At 42.9% G+C, this 18,016-nt stretch overlaps 1 protein-coding gene across 2 annotated transcripts in view; it reads right to left on the bottom strand.

The window, feature by feature from the left end:
* INTS8 (integrator complex subunit 8) overlaps nt 1-18,016 on the bottom strand; it is a 129,348-nt gene that overhangs the window by 84,718 nt on the left and 26,614 nt on the right. For both annotated transcript variants that reach the window (XM_088471357.1, XM_088471356.1), the window contains exons 6-15: nt 14,557-14,608; nt 10,882-11,064; nt 9,060-9,167; nt 8,768-8,920; nt 8,436-8,536; nt 6,560-6,701; nt 5,813-5,883; nt 4,073-4,248; nt 1,670-1,803; nt 1,372-1,482 (exon numbers count right to left, since the gene is read on the bottom strand). In XM_088471357.1, coding sequence (XP_088327483.1) covers nt 1,372-1,482; nt 1,670-1,803; nt 4,073-4,248; nt 5,813-5,883; nt 6,560-6,701; nt 8,436-8,536; nt 8,768-8,920; nt 9,060-9,167; nt 10,882-11,064; nt 14,557-14,608 — 1,231 coding nt within the window. The remainder of the gene's footprint in view (nt 1-1,371; nt 1,483-1,669; nt 1,804-4,072; nt 4,249-5,812; nt 5,884-6,559; nt 6,702-8,435; nt 8,537-8,767; nt 8,921-9,059; nt 9,168-10,881; nt 11,065-14,556; nt 14,609-18,016) is intronic.

The following is an 18,016-nucleotide window of genomic DNA, read 5'->3' as shown; positions in this document are numbered from 1 at the left end:
CAAGGAAAAAAAAACACAAAACCAGATTCAGATCCAAAACCAGAGGAGATCCAGATCCAAAACACGAGTGTCGGCGCACATCTCTAAACAACATTGACTTCTTTCTTCGAACTGTGTCAAATTGATGACTTTGCAAGTACCCTGCTGTAATGTGAGCTGCCAAAATATTACACATGGAAAACTTCTAGAAAAGTTTTTATGCGCAGAAAACAGGGAGTCGCTGTAGATGGTCATCCTGGTATCAGAGCAACAGAAGCTCTTGGCCGTGTTTACACTGTACATTCCACAAATTTTGAATGATTCTATCTCCGAAGTTTGCTTTACACCGTTACAGGTCCTACTTCCTTCGAAGGAATCGGTATGATATCCCGGCTGCCGTATGGCCGGGAGTTCGAATCCTGGCAGCCCGACAAAACAGCAGAGCCCGACAGCGCTGGAAATCCCGATCGTGGTAAGGTAAGTATCTACTAACCTAACCCCCCTAAACCTCCTTAGGGGTGCCTAACCCTAACCTCCCCCCCAAGTGCCTAACCCTAACCCCCCCCCTTCCCCGCTGCCTAACCCTAACCCTCCCGGGGGGGGGTGCCTAACCCCAAGTCCCCCCCGGGTGCCCTAAACCTAACCCTCCCCCCCCCCCCCCCGCGGCTGTCCACTCCGATCGAGCGGATGCCGGGCGCCTGCCTGTCTCCCCTTTGAAGACCTTAAGACTGTTGATGGGGAAGTTTGTCACACTTTCGTGAGGCCTGCCTAATGAGAGGTTTTTTGGAGGATGATGTGTAAACAAACATTCTTAAAATCCTGGGCAACGCCAGGTACTCCAGCTAGTGTATTACAAAGGGCACATATGCTGTTAATCCATATGCTGCTATGCCATGTATTTTTTTCTGGGGATATTTCTTTTCTGTTTTGTTGCAGTACCTGCCCAGACCCCATATGATGTCACTGGGTGTAATTATGAGACCAGCGGCCGCATAGGGACTTAAGCTTGGCGTCAAAATACCGATGCCTATCTTACTCCTGACGCTTGAACCATCTGCCACCTTAATAATATAAACTATTATTTTGTTGAAGGATTAGTTTCAAAAGACAGACAGAGCTCTGAGGCTTTGGAAAGAGAAGGCTAACAATGGAACTGAATGAGAGTGAATTTTTTACGCAGATTAATTAGCACAACGATAGAAACTGGGTATAGTCATATAACAGGAATACTTTATGCATTTGTCCCCGAGTGTTTATACTGGACAACAAAAGCAAAAAATACATTTGCTGCTTGGATTTTGACCCGTACACAGCTCCCTGTTCTCACCAGTGGCCATCACAATCCTCTAACTTATATAGCAATCAAACAATATAAGGCTATGTGATACTCACTTTAATTGCACTGCAGTGTAAGGCTTTGGCCAACAGGATATAGACTAGATCCTTTGTCAGATTATCTTTTATTGGCAAGATTATTCCACCGTAGACAGTTGGCACTTCCCACTGGAAAAACAAAATACTTGAATTTAGTAAATTACGTTAAAGCACAGAGATTATAGGGAAATATTTAGCAATTTATTTTCATTTACACAAAAACCTCCTTAAGCTTGATTTTGGTTCTAAATGAGTTTTTTTTATATACAATATAAACAAAGGTTGGTAGTTTTCCTGGGCTACTAGATGGAAGTACCTTGCTAGACACAGTCCAGTAATGGCTGTCAGAGGTCATGCCGTGCAGTTCTATCAGGATCTGTCTGATTCTCCAAGGATCCACGGTGAGGATGAGCTGGTGCTCTAGCTGACCAATGTTAACAGTAGCAGAAGCTGAAACATTTGACATGATCACAAAAACAGTCCTGACATCCAACAACTTAATATACTTTGCTCAAAAATAGTAACCTGTAAATAAAAAACCCAAAAAGAACGGTCTAACGCTAATGCTGGCCATACACACTACAATTATCGGGGCGATCCGCCTGATATCATCGGATCGCCCTGATAATTGTAGCGTATGTGCGGGCAACCGAGGGTTAAATATTGCTCGGTCGGGCATGCAGGATTGTCCAGCATGCCCGTCCGATGCGATATTTACCCGGTAAACTGTCGACCGCATCGGGCAGTGTATGCCCAGCGCGGGCGACAGACAGAAGGAACAGGGAAATGTCTCCTCCCCCGGGGGCGGAGCGCGGATGTCGGGCTATACAGTGTGAGATTTCTCTCACAGTGTATGCCGGCGACATCTGCGGCTGGCATGCTGCCAGATAAAACGTCTGTCGGTCTGACAGACATTTTATCTGGCTGTGTATGCCCAGCATAAGCAACAGATAAAGAAACAGATGTGTCCACATACATCTATCCTCCATGCGCTACAAGTCACGTTACAGATAGCGTGTGACTGCAGCGTGCCTCGGTAGCACCCAGTGTCTTTTCCTGCGCCCGTTTCCTTCAAATGCATTTTAGTCTCACAGCGACATGCATAGGACACACACGCAGCTTCTGCTGATTAAAATGATATCCGGGTGTATCTGCTTGTGAAATTCTATGTTACAGTGCCAGCAGCTGTGACATTGTAACGTAGCATTTCGCATGCAGATACACCCGCAGTTGCACACAGAATATAGGCATGCTGCATATCATTTTAATCAGCAGAAGCTGCTTGTGCTAACTATTCGCATCTCTGTGCGACAAACACATTTGAAGGTAAAAAGTCGCATAAAAAGACGATGCGCGTTACGGAGTCACGCCATGGCGCAACTAAAAGGATTGCTTAACGCGCAAAGAGGCTAGATGTATGTGGACACATCTTTCAATGAGATCTTTAATACTGCCATACACTGCACGGTTAAAGGGGGCAATTCAGACACATAAACAACAGATATGATTAATGCAGCATACCTGGAGAAGGCGTCAGCGAGTGAATTCATAGACTTTTATGTTAAGAGAATGAGGGGTATATTTACCAAATTGACAGTTTTTAGACGTGGAGATGTTGCCCATAGCAACCAGATTCTAGCTATTATCTTCTAGAAGGTGCTAGTTAAATAAGTAGAATCTGAATGGTTGCTATAGGCAACATCTCCACTTTTAAAAACCCTCACTTTAGTAAATAAACCCTTGAGAGTTTACAGGAAATTAATGACAATACAGGTTGAGTTTCCCATATCCAAAATGCTTGGAACCAGGGGTAGTTTGGATATTGGAATATTCTGTATTTTGGAATATTTGCATACCATAATGAGATATCTTGGGAATGGGACCCAAATCTAAACACAGAATGCATTTATGTCTAATATACACCTTATACACAGGTAATTTTATACAATATTTTTTATAATTTTGCGGCTCAAAGTTTGTGTACATACATGAAATTCATTTATGTTTCATATACACCCTATACACACAGCCTGAAGGTAATTTTATACCATATTCTTAATAATTTTGTGCATTAAACAAAGTTTGTGTACATTGAACCACCAAAAAGCAAAAAGAGTCACAATCCCAGTCATGCTGAAAAAAAATCCGTATTTCGGAATATTTGGATATGGGAGACTGAACCTGTACTTTGTTTTTCAACAGAGCTACAGGAAGTTTAACACTGGACTAGGTCTTGTCATCATTATTATAATCTGGAAATGTCAATGTGAGGGTTTAGTAGTCGTTTCCAGACACATTAACAGAAAGTTGTGGTATGACTAGTCGACATTCAGAAGGTCGACACCAAAACGTGGACAGGTTCTGAATGTCGGATATGGACGTTAGGTCGACAACCACTATGTCGACATGGTTAAAAATATTGACACGTTTAGAATGTTAAAAAATTTAACATGTCGACAATAAAATGTCAATTTTTTTTTTTTTTTTGCTTATTTTAGCCTAAACCTAAAAATCAACAAAAAACCAATATGTGGACATTCTGGGATCAACATGCAAAATGTCGACATTTTACAAGTGACAACATTTTAACCATGTTGACCTAATTGTATGTTAACATATTAGTAGTCGACCTAATGTCCATGATGACATTCTGAACCGGTTGACCTTCTGAATGTTGACTACCTGTCCGGATACCTTATGAGGGCACGCTGCGACTGACCTGGTATGTCATAGAAGGACGTCACAGGCTTAGTACAGAGATTAGTGTGTGAGGTTCTCTTTCTGATCTGATCAATCAGCATCATTCGGTCTTCATCTGTAAGCAGCTTCATAAACAGCTCGTGAGTGGAAATCATGAACACCAGCTGCAAGTCTTCAATGCCCAGGCACAGGTTCCTGAAAGCAAAGGGAAACCTTTCACAACCACATCTGTGCAGACCTCAGATAAATCTGCTAGAACTAGATTCCCTCTCCGCTCCTGTGTGGTATAATTGTAGGCTCTCCTGACTCTGTGGGAAATACATTATTTCACTTTAGGATACTCTCCTTTATTAGGTTCTTTTTCCAACTCCCCGCCTGCATAGCAGCTAGAAGGGGGTCGCCTTGTTGGTGTTCCTACTAAAATATACTAAGGACTACACTGTAAGGAACATGTTGTGATTGGACAGATACTGCATTCATCAATCCTGTCAGTTTCCACCTTTACCACAACCACAGCTGACGTAGATATGAATCTCATCCTGTGCATTACTGCCCTGGTGAGATCATTTAAATCCACCAGCTTCCTGCTTAGATGGCTGAATAAAACACTATGGTGATTCTCTTTCTATTGGCAGCCATAACGTGCCATTCATGCCCAGGTTACTATGGGTTTATCGTAGCCCTCTGTACAGTTCGCCTATCTGTATTTGTACAGAATGTTCATCTGTACTATTTAACCTAAAATGTATTATCATCCTTTATTTATATGGTGCTACGAGGGGTCCACAGCGCCTTACAAGGTACATAAGACAGAAACAGTATGAACAAAACAAGAACAAAGACACTTACAGTACAGGACACAGCAGGACATGGACATGGTTTATCAACATTGCTGCATCAGCAGCCATAATACCCAAGGGTATGTAGTCGGGAAGTCGGCGGACCTAACCCCGACAGCCGGCTTCCCGACTGCTTTATCCCGGCGAGGGTTAAATGACAGGCGTCTAAATCTAGACGCCTGTAATTTTACCTACGCCGGGAGATCAGCGCCCGGCATCCGAACCGAAGGGATGCCGGGCGCGGACAGCCGCGGGATTAGGGCTCCCGGGGGGGACTTAGGGTTAGGCACCCCCCCAGGGAACTAAGGTTTAGGTGGCAGGGAAGGGGGGGGGGTAGGTTTAGGACCTGGGGGGAAGGTTAGGGTTAGGCACCCCTAAGGAGGGTTAGGGTTAGGAATTAGGTTAGTCTATACTTACCTTAGGGACGATCAGGATTTTTACCCATGTCGGGCAGCCACTGTTGGGATTCTAACCGCCGGACGTAAATCATACCGATTCCTACCCAAGGCATAGGTGCCGTTGTAGGAGATGATGATTTAAGTGAGGGTAGGCAAAGCACATCAGGGAAGAGGGCCCTGCTCGTGAGGGCTTACATCCCAAAGCAGGCACTTTTACATCAATACTAAATACTGCACTCTGTTGCAACCTCAGAATTGTAATTTTGAAGCAGGTTTCAGATGTTACAAAGTATGCTGGAGAGAACTTGAACCCAGTCAGTTTTATACTTAAAAAGCCTACTTTATGGCTTCTCTACAATTCTGCTTCTACTTCCATCCAATATTATGTCATACCATGAGATTAAGTGCTCCATGTTCTCTGCAGTATCCTAGCTGAATAGAAAGCCAGCCCCCTATTACAGCCAGAAAACATACAACTTTAATTATGATCTCCGCACTGCTCAAACCTATCCAGCAACTTACTTTAAAAATGACGCTACTGTCCGTCTTTGAGACTCTGAGGCCTCCTCATACTTCAGCGATTTCGTACATACCTACAGAACAGAAGGGATTAAATGTTCACTCACAAAATGGTTCATTTGGCTCCTGTCTCACAGACCAATCCATTACTTAAACATGCTTACATACACATGTCACTCACATACGAACAGATGTAATCACAGTACTACATGTCCTGGAAGTGAGGGGAACAAGCAATGCGGGTCGTCACCCCCCCCCCAGATTAGGGGTCATGGGAAGTTAGTGCGATATATTATGAGGCACCTACTCAAATTTTGTTCTGGAGAATTTTTCCACTGTTAAAATTTGAATTAATTTCTCAAGTACACACTAGATATTTCAAGGAGGTCAGATTGTAGAAACTAGGCTCTAAACTTGTTCCTTTTGTCAAAGATATTAAGGGACAGGATGTATCTTAGAAACTGCATACAATAAAATGTTATATTTCGCTAGTAGTATTTCAGTAACACCTGGTTCCATCTACCTGTTATGGCGAACAAAATAACAAAGCCTATTGTGTGTAGTAGCTAACAATTTATGTATGTGCGATACTGTATAGATTATGAGCATTACTCGGGCGCCCCCCCGATAAAACGTTCACGCTAAATTGCCACAATAGGTTTTCTATCTCTGCGCTATAAATTCTTTCCTATTGAAGCATATTAAGAAAGAGACCCATAATCTTCTTAGCAAGTAAAAGCACTGCCGTACCTCAAGAAGATAGTCTATTTTCTCATTGCTAGGCATCATGAAGAGCTGGTGAAACTGCACGCTGACTGGCCGTCCGTGGAGAATGTCATGTACTGTGTTGCAAGCACAGACTTTAAAACAGATCTCGGTTACAGCGTCATTGCTGGGGGGGGGAAATTGAACAAGTGGAGTAAGTTTCAGACCATTACAGTTATACATTAGTAGCCACTAATATGAAATCACAGCACGCCATGCTACAATAACAGGAATCAAAGAGAACATTATTATAGGTATAAAGATTATGTTTTTTTTGTGTTGCGACACAGTTATGCCCATTCCTCAGCAAGTAGAAATGCGACTGAGATGCGTACAACTGTGTATCGCCAACAAATGCCCATCGCTCAGCTACGCAGCATGCGCTGTGCGGAAAACCCAAGGTCTGTCCGCAAAACGGGCTTGCGTTCAAATCTGAACTGCCCCCAAAGTGCACAAACTGGTAACATACGTCCCGCAAAATGAAGAGATAAGCACATACCATATTAGTGACAATAAATACTGAATGTCATTTAAGTTATTAAACAAATATATCATTTTGTGTCACCATTATGAAGACTGAGAAATAGTTAATTCACAAAACTTTAAATATAGGTATTTAATAACAATACATGATCAATATCTATTATGAATTTTACCAACAATGAAGACTTCTATAAAAACGGTGGCTGTACTAGATACTAAATAAACCAGTAACTTTTCATATATGCTGTGCTGTATGAATGGCGCATCTAACACTAACAACCACATATTGTAGCCCTACATATGTTTTTTACAAAACAAATAGAATGTAAAGTAGGTTTGATTGAACATGAATATTAAAGGGCTGACTGAGTTTTGAGCAAAGTAATTAGAGCAAGTTACTTTACACCTTGGTAAAACCATTTTGCGTTACAGGTGGGGCAGGTGTAAATTGCAGAGAGATTTATATTTGGGTGGAACATGTCCAAACTGAAATCTAAACTGCGGTGTAAAAATAAAGCTGCCCAGTATTTCTGGGCTACATGCAACAGCAGCCAGTATGTACACTGCATGCAAACATAATCAAATGTTTCTCTTGCTTTGCTCCCAAGTCAGAATCAGGCCCTAAGAAAATGAGAGTTATGGTAAGAACTTACCTTTGTTAACACTCTTTCTTCGAAGTCCATAGGGTCCAGAGGGAGACCTTTGGGTGTAGGTGATGGAACTGAGGCCCTGATTCAGAGCCGGACGCTCTGACAGAGCCCTCGCTCTGAATCAGGGACATCGTTCTGAATTTTTAGAGCGGCCTCCTGGCCGCTCGTATAGCTGTGGGTGACCACTCACAGCTATAGCGAGCGGCCAGGAAGATGGTCGCGATGGTCAAGACCATCGCGACCATCGGGCTTGCGACGAGACCCTTGTGGTAGGGTCTCGTTGCCGCAAGCCCTGGAGTGCTTTTGGCTCTATCAGAGCCGAAAGCACTCCCACTGACATCACTTGTGATGTCAGTGGGGCCGGCCCCAGACGGTAGGCTATCCAATGGGAACGCCTCCGTCTGGCCAGCCACGCCCCCCAAAGGGGGAGTTCTGTCTCTCACCATCGACAGCACGCCCCCTTTGTAGCGACAACCATAGCGACGGCTTGCCCGTTGCTATCCAGGTCTCGCGCATGCGCACGACAGAGCCGGGTCCGTCGTGCGCATGCGCACTGGGCCAACATCGACCCGCTTGCGAGCGCTCAGCGCTCGCGAGCGGGTCTGAATCAGAGCCCTGAATCCGGGCACCACGCAGTTAAAACTTTCAGCTTCCAGGATGCACTGGGGCCACTCTCCCTATACCCCACCCCCGAGCCCTGACCCCAACAGAACACACAATCTCCTTACCCCTGTTGCACTTTCTGGAAGAGCTCTCTCAGTACGGACTGTCTGAACTGATCTGGTAAATTACCATTCACATTATCTTCATAGAAGATACTCAATATTCCCTTAAGAAAACAAAAACAGAACAGATAAAGACATGATAGGGACATTGCTCTACTGATGCGCGAGAGTGGACAATAAAGGACTTTAAGCCAGAATATTTTACTGATCATTTATATATTAAAAAATCAAACATTTGACCCTATTGTACTGCATTTTCTTCCCAGTATAAGCATAAGCCATCACCAGTTTAGTTATTCCATATAGCTAGACATTTCATACATTTCCCACTGTACCTGGTAATTTCCAGTCTTCATGAAGTTATGGATCTGACTATACGTTGTGGATTGCTGAGCAGCCACATCTGATGGCGCAAGAACGCTGCATGCTTGGCAATACCCGGCCAATCTCCTTTCATCTATTACGCAGTGGGTGGAGACTGCACCGATCTGAGTATTGGAGACATTGGAATCAGACGAGGACCTTGCAAGCACTCACCAGCGTGAGCATCAGAACAAGGACCAAACTACGCTACAGTATGTGGTGTAAAATGCTGTACATTAAGAAAAAAATTCCCAAATCAATGACCTTTGAAACCAGCTGTTTGGTGTTGAAGAAGTGGTCTCTGGCCTTTTCATAACTCAGTGGGTTTGTGGGTCCTTGTTGAAAGTAGAGAGCCCCAAGGTCATAGCACACCTGCAAAGTAGAGAAAGACAAGTAGGAGCATCATCAATATAGATGTGTTTACCAACAGTGTGGCTGCATCGGACAGGAACGTCTCATCACTACTTTGTGCCGATAAGGGACTCTGCCCGGTCAGCTGTCTAACTCGTTATGTGTCCACCATATCTCTCCTTGCCTTTAAGGGTTGGTCCCAGGAAACCAAAAAAGCTTTTCCACCAAACGTTATGCACTTAGGGACGTTCTGAGGAACTAAGGCAGTCTTTCTCCTCTCATACATGGCATCCTTAGTCCGTGGCACTAGGAGAACTAGACATGCTAGGAAACCAAGGAGAATGCACTTGCTAACTTGAAAGCAGAGAGGGCGTCAGAGAGTAACACAGTTCTCATCTCCTTCTCAAACAGAAATACTCTGGTCTAGATGATCCCCAATATATTTACATCTTTGGAAGACGACCTACGGGTGCATCAGAATGTTTTCCCTTTCCATTTAAAAATACGAGACACAGCCAAGGCTATGATTAAGAAAGTACGTAGGGAACATTATACACTATTGTGGGGTAACCCAACTTTCTGAACTGGAATACATCTCTGGAACAAGCGGTTCAATGGACAGGGCCAATTACATACTGTTGTTTTAATATACATCCATGAATAAAAGGGCAGGTGTTCATTATATCCTCTCAACAGTTTTAGCAATATGAGCAGCTTAGACATGTCATTCAAAAGTACGTTCTGGGGACATAACCAAGGGTTTTGGGGTGCCAAGTAAGATTTACATGAAGGTCATGCTAAATAAAAACTAAAGGGCTATTTATAAGTTTATTGGTATATAAGGCAATTACATGTTCCTAACAATAACATGTGCAGCAATTTTGAGTACAGGATCTCAGCTCATTTGAAGATACACATTACCACTGTGGGTCTCTCCATCTCTGGGACTCAGGCATTCCCAACGCTACAAAGATTGTGAACTGCATATGACACCCACAGATCCTGTCCATTTCAGGGGTAAATGTCACAAAGCCCTGTAAATATCAATTGATAATGTTGTGTTTTGTTGTAGGAGTCAAATTTGTAGGTATACGATGTGATGGGCTGTCCTGACGCCGTAGTTTTGGCCCGTGATGGGCTGTCCCGACACCCGCTCCGGGGACAGTGGCAGGTGGGGAGTTTGACTGGGGCGGTACACCTGTCAAACCGTTACGCAGGTTGTCCTAAGGCGAGCTCAGGGGGGACAGAAACCTCCCGTGGAGCAGAAGGGCAAAAGCCCTTCTGCTCCACGGGAGGTTTCTGTCCTCCCTGAGCTCGCCTTAGGATGGCGAGTTTGCTTAACTGCAGCCGATAACGGGGTCTCCTCTGCGTTGCCCACACACAGCCAAAGCCTTTAACCTAAAAAATGACCCCACTGCCTTACAAGACGGTGAATGTCATGTCATTATGGGTTCTGCCAGGTGCTGTTATATAATGCAGCGCCTTCTCTACCTTTATGTTACCACTTTTTATGTGCATAACAGCTACAGATCATTTTTATTTTTCCTCTCCACCTATTTTTAGTTTTATTTATGATCTACCTGCATTACCTGGATCACTGCAATTTTATATCCAATAACCGACAATGCTGTGTATAAATGCAGAGCGGTGTCAGTTATCAGCTTTAAATAATAAAAGATAAACAAATCTTCCCTCATCTCTTCCCAATCAGTGAAGTGACTCTGTCCAATATTACCTGGCATCGCATTTCATCCGAACTGATTATTAATCCAGCGGTAGAATTCTCAGTTTCTCCATTCACAATTCCCGGCTCCACCACCAACAGATCCAGTGTCCTCATGGTGTGAACATAAAAGGCTTTATTTAGTTTAATAGCTTCCTCTAGCACTGTGATTGAATCTTCTGCCTGTTCCTTGAGCTGCAGAAAAAGGGTTGAGCATTATAGTAACTTTTGTATTATATGCAAAATTAAAACATTCCTGTGGCTATGTATTAGAGGACATAAGATACAGAAGTATTTACAGTGACTGCACGAGGACAACAATTATCCTCATTCGGTTTTCATGATCAATTTGTAAACGTACAAGGGTGATTCCATGTGACTCATGTTACATTTCATGTTGATTTTTAGACGTTTAAAAGCACCACACACAAAAATGAAGCTGAAATTCAACATTTTAAAAATATTACAATATATGGGCTATGTAGCCATAATTAATGCTTAGTAACAGAAACAAATGTAAACTCTTCATAGTTAAATTTTGTTTATATGCGTGACTCATTTTACAACAAAATGGACATAGGAACTGAGAGGACATATATATTTAAACTTGCTCTCCTAATTATTTTTACAATATGATTGTTATACTATACACTTACAAGACCCTAAACTTACGATTGACAAGCAAAAAACTGAATGTTAACCAAACTATACTTAAAATCAATTTGTACATGTGACTCATGTTACATATAAATGTGACTCGCATTACATTTCTGTCCCCAGTCAAAGGGCTCTGATACAAATGACTCAAACCAGTAGAACCCAATGAATCAATGTAGGCCTGTTTATCTTCCTGATTAACTGTGTAGATGTATAAAATGTTACATCTTGTGGTGATGGCCATTTCCAGTTGCTGCCAGCTTGCTCCATTGTGCTCAATAAGTATTCACCAGCTCTGATGTCCTTGATTACTTATTACCAGTGATTTATATAGTGCACTCATATTCCGCACCATCTGAAGTTACTGTGACAGTTACGTTAAGTTCATCAGCAGAAATACAATACATGAAAATTAAATTGCTGTGATACAATTTAATTTTCCTGTACTGTGTCCTATATTTCATGGAATGACCCATAATAATAATTTCTAATAATTACACCTCAAGGCAAAACAGCCAAAACCGAACATCACACTACAAAACCCAGGAAGCTTAAAAAAAAAAAAAAAAAAAAAGGAAAGCAAAATGCCCGATAACAGAAAACAGTGGCTGGTGCTCGGATACTTATTAAATGTAAGTTCAATCACGCTGTGGGAATGTTATAAATAGATGCTTCAAATAAGGAAACTAGTAGTTTAGGCTTAATGGCTTCTTATGGAACCTGTAATTGCCCTTAGTGTTCTTCACTGGGACTACTAATAAAAAATCTACTATGTGAAACAAAATGTATAAAATTCCCCTTCCCCACCACTGTTTCTTAAATATCATTTGACTGTTAACAGTAAAGGTGCATATACACACGATTTTTTGAACGATTATCGATATTGTTTATCGTTCAATCGTTGAAAAAAATGGTTCACTTTCCGAGTTAAAACGATGAACGATTATCGTTCATGCGCGTTCACGTTTGTAGTTCAGTCAGACTGACCAACTCAACGATTTTCAGTAAGGTAACATGCAAAAATTGTTTGTAGTTCAAAAAAATCGTTCATTACATTTAGTAAATGAACGATTTTAGTAAATGATTATCGTTAATTTTTTCAAGGGAGAAAATAGTTTACTAAAATCGTTCATTAACGAAATCGTTGTGTGTGTATACAGCTTTAAGGTACATACACACAACGATTTTTTGAAAGATTATCGTTAAACGATATCGTTTAACAATAATCGTTTGTAAAAATCGTTCACTTTCTGAGTCAAAAGATGAACGATTTTCGTTCATGCGCGTTCACGGTTGTAGTTTGAAAAAATTAACAAAAATCATTTACTAAAATCGTTCATTTACTAAATCGTTGTGTGTATGCAGCTTACCTCTTTAGCTGCATACACACACACAACGATTTAGTTAATGAACGATTTTAGTAAACAATTTTCTCCTAAAAAAAATGAACTAAAATCGTTTACTAAAGTTGTTCATTTACTATGTTCATTTAAATGTAATGAACGATTTTTTAGAACTACAAACGATTTTTGCATAATCCCTTACTGAAAATCGTTGAGTTGACAAGTCTGACTGAACTACAAACGTGAACGCGCATGAACGAAAATCGTTCATCGTTTGACTCAGAAAGTGAACGATTTTTACAAACGATTATCGTTAAACGATATCGTTCAAAAAATCGTTGTGTGTGTATGCACCTTAAGAAATTAGGTATTTTATCATTTATTGGCCCCATTAAAGTTGCTGCACTACCACCTAGCAAAAAAGTGTAGGTACAAAACCCTCGCTTCACTAGCAACCCGGGGACGGCTACAACATGCAGCCTATTCTCTTGTACACTGGCCGAAAACCTGTCCGTGGTTAGAGGGAGGTCCAATCAATCACACCCCCCAACCCCTTCCTCATTGGGAACTGAATGGATTTGTTACAGTTCCATATAAAACATGTAACAGTCTAACATTTACACCTGATTTATGAGTAACAGTTTTACTTCCAGCAGGACCTCATATGATTTCACAAATAGGGCCGGTTTCAAGGTAAATTATTGCACCTTTGATAATATAGTTTTCAGACAGGTGATTTTGCACCAAATTATCGCACCCACGATAATGGAATAGTGAGAATCATGCGAAAAGTTTTCTCCATCTCAGACCAGGTGAAAAAAAATGCAATATCCCTATTTTTGCCTAAAAATGTGGGGATTTCTTTCAGAACCCTTTGGACAAGCCCCCCCTCCCCCATGATAAATTACACCAAAAGTTTTTCGGAATTTGGCAAAAAACGAACAGCCAAATTTTGGGTGAAAAAAAAAAAAAAAAGGGGATGAAAATGGGTTTAACGTATTGGTCTGGTATTTCGGTGGGCTATATGAATGCGTCAAGTGTTTTAAACATTGCACGTGGTTGCAGCAGGCATTTTTAACAGTTTTTAAAAGTGCCCTTTTACAACACGAAAATATACTTGCACCCATTGTAACGTATCCCCAATTTAGGTGGTACAGTAATTTCCTGGGAAAAAAAACTTGCTCTCTATAATTTAACATTTTTTCAAATACACAAATTACCGCCAACCAACGCAATTTAAGTACCCTAAATACTTTTATTACAGCTGATAATACACTTCTAAAATTAATTTCCGCTGTACATCAGCCACTTTTTGTGGTACAGACGCAATTTCCTGCATGTCCCGACTTTTTCGCTTATTTTCGCCTGTTTTTTTTTAATCACACCTACCTGTTTTCGTCTGTTTATTGGTGAAAACAGGAGCGCGCATGCGAAAATCGGTCGATTTTATCGCTGCTGATATTATCGCCGCTAATTGAGCACGGCCCATAGTTGTTAACCTTTTATACCTGCATACAATACAATGAACAAATCTGCCACTCTGCTGCCCCCTACTGGTGTTACAATGAGCAGATGCTACAGTCCTCCAGACATATAAATAGACTCCAGACACAATAATCAATGCCTGACAGAGCAGAGCACATCACGTGTGACCATTACAATCTACCAGGCGGACAGACACACCTACCACTTTCAAAATATTTTCAGTGAGCTCTTTTTCTTGTTGCATTTGGTTCATCCTGTTAAAAGGAAAACACGCAGTGAGTGGTGTTAGAAATAAAAACACACACATACACACACACACATTTGTTTCATACTCTACTCAATGACTCCAGCTGAACACAACTAATCATGTAAGCAGCAGGATTAATGTTGTTTTAAAAAACTGATATGTTATAATTAGAGGGTCTACTTATAAATGCATCTCCCAGGTATCAGTTACCCAAATGCAGGCCAAAGAGACAGCATACACAACACTAACAATAATACATTTATCAGTGAATAGACACAATAGTTGTCATCCTGTTTAGCGGTTACTCTACTTATTCAGTTCCTCAATAAATGATGTTGCAATAGTCTGAGCCACTCTCTGCTACATAGAAACAGATTTAATAACATGGTTATTAAAGGGGAAAAATATAAGGGTTGTGTGATGGGCTAAGCAGGGTCAGCTGTGCTCAGCTGAGTCCCCTCTGCAGAAGTAGCTCCCCAAAGTGCTTGCTCCCGGGATGTAGTTATACCGACAGGGGAATCCCGACAAGGGACTTAAGATAGGCGTCGGTATTTCAGAACAGAAAAGAAATAAGCCCGCACTCGGTTTTAACCATATCATACATGGTACCAGCAGCGTGGCAATATTAATGACATAAATGTATACAAAACAGAAAAACAATAATATATTGCAAACCTATGTGTGTGCAGCAAATAAAACCAAGGGGATTTTATCATGATTTGATCAAGGCATTTCATCCGGCAGCCCAGCGTCACGGGACCCCTCCCAGCAGAAAAAGAAGTGGCCCCTTGACGCTGGGCTGCCGGCTTATATGCTTTGATCAAATCATGACAAAATCCCCTTGGTTTTATTTGCTGCACACACAGATTTGCAGTATATTATTGTTAGCGTCTGTATTTCGAAGCCTATCTTAATCCTGACGCTGGAACACCGAAGGACGTCAGTTCGAACGAGGTATGTCCGGGGCCCTTAGCGTTAGCCGTGGGAGTAGGTTAGGTAGCGTACCGGGGTTAGGTTTTGGGGGGGGAGGTTAGGCACAAAGGGGGGAGGGTTAGGTTTAGGCACTAACGGGGTATACTTATCAGGATACCGCTGTCGGTATTCTGACAGTAGGCATCCCGACAGCCGGCATTACATATAGATTCCTTTCCTACCCACATAGTTGGAATGGGATGTAGCGAAAAGTTTGACAATGATGTTGACACCACAATGCTGACAGTTATGTCAAATTTGTTAAAATGTTGTAGTGCAAAGTGTAGACATTCTCAGATCATTGACAGATGAAATATCGGCATTAAGGTTAGGATGCGGACAGGAGGGTTAGGGGTAGGCTACAGGGGGTGGTTGTTTTAGGCTGCAGGGAGGGGGGGGATAGGGATAGGCAGGAGGGAGGGTTAGCTGGCAGGAGGGGGAATAGGGTTTAGTGGTAGGGATTAGGGATAACGAGATATGGTAAGAACTTACCTTTGTTATCTCTGTTTCTACGAAGTCCATAGGGTCCACAGGGTTGACCGTGGGGTATAGGTTGGGAACCAAATCCGGGCACCATGCAGTTAAAGCTTTTAGCTCCCAGGATGCACTTGGGTCCACTCTCCCTGTAACCCCACCCCCAAGCCAGAGGCACCTCAGTTTGTAAGTAGCCAAAGGCCGGAGGAGGAGAGAAAAAGAGAGAAAACTGGAACACTCGATAACCATACTCACAGAAATGGGAGACGGAAAACCGGTGACCAGCCACACAGCCCATTTGAAGCCAGGTGCGTCAGGGCGGGCGCCCTGTGGACCCTATGGACTTCGTAGAAACAGAGATAACAAAGGTAAGTTCTTACCATATCTCTTGTTTTCTACTTCAGGGTCCATAGGGGGTCCACAGGGTTGACCGTGGGGATGTCCCAAAACAGTTCAACAAGGGAGGGGACTGAACTGTGCTGAGAGGAGAATCCGCCGCCAAAAAGGAAGCATCCTGAGAGGCAAAGGAAACCAATGCCCAGAAACTTAAAAAGGTGTGGACAGAAGACCACGTGGCCACCTAGCCAGGCAAAACAGCCAAGGCGCCACAGCGAGCCACCCACGAGGGTTACATGGCCCGAGAAAAAACAAGCATCAACAACAGAAAGGCCTACCCATGGGTAGGCCCTGAAGAAGACATACGAGGCCATCCAGCCAACATTTGGCCATAAGCCGGCCATCCTTTCCTGTTAAAACCAGAAATCTCAGACCACCAATAAGGAGTCCGATTTCCGTCAGGAACTTGAACGGATCACAAAAATCCAGAGGCCGGACCACAGTCAATGAGGCCACACCAGCCGAGAGGACTGGGGACTGAATGGCCGCACCATAAGTTCCAGAATAATATGGAACCTAAAAGCACTAAGAAGAAACACAGGGTGAGAGCAACTCACACCCTGACAAGATGCCCTCCAGAAGAGGGAGCCACATGAGAACGCTCCCAATTCCGACACTCACCTGGTTGATATAAACTCCCTGAGAGAAAGAGAGAAAGCCAAAGCAATAGACCATGTAATGGCTATCACAACCAGCAGTTCCATTAACTTTCCCCCCTAGGGAGGACAAATGGAGGCATAAACCAGAAAACACTCCAAAGGATGAACTGGATACCAGAGCGGAGCAATTCCATATCTTAATCATACTGACAGTGTAGAGATCCGCACTGTCAGGAAGGCCAGGCCGAGGGTGAAACCCAAGCCAGCCAGAAGGAATGCCAGAATATCTGGAAATCCTGGACACCAGAGGATCGTATCGACAGGTATAATACCATAAGAATTATGGCTGCCACAGTTTGTGGTAGGTCCCAGCAAAAGCTGATCCATGTGCTCTAATCATTCCAACGATGACAAAGCCAGGGAAGCCGTAAGACCACTGTAGGGACGCAGTCAAAGACAAACGACCCAGGTCCAAGGCAAACCCCAGGACCCTGAGACAACAGGTCTGGGCAGTGAAGCATCAGGAATGGAGTATCGATGGAGAGACTCCGAAAAACCAAGTACCCCTGACATCTGGGGCAATCAGGAGCCACCAGCAGGAAAGCATCTCCATCTCGATTGAAACACTTCCCTCGAGGAAGAATGGAGAAAGGAGAACACAGGTACGCAAATTGGAAGAACCACTTCACCGACAAAGTCACTGAAGGTTGCTTCAGAATCCCCAGAGTTGGACTGTAACACCATAGTGTGATAGAGTCAGAAGGCCATGAGGGTCACCTCAGGAGGGCCCCCCCCCCTGCTCACCAGGAGATGAAACCTCTCTTGGGGAAGAGACTAGTCCCCGGGATGCACATCGTGACGGCTGAGGACTCCCGCTTCCCAATGGAGAGCACCTGAAATGAACACTGTCGAGATGGTCGGGAGGAGACCCTCAGACAATGTCCGAATGTATGACATACCTGACATTGCCACCC

Source organism: Taudactylus pleione, unplaced genomic scaffold (genome assembly GCF_031769625.1).
Source record: "Taudactylus pleione unplaced genomic scaffold, aTauple2 ptg000114l, whole genome shotgun sequence".
NCBI lineage: Eukaryota > Metazoa > Chordata > Amphibia > Anura > Myobatrachidae > Taudactylus > Taudactylus pleione.
The sequence above is the reverse complement of the archived record's forward strand: the minus strand, read 5'-3'. Positions and strand labels throughout refer to the sequence as shown.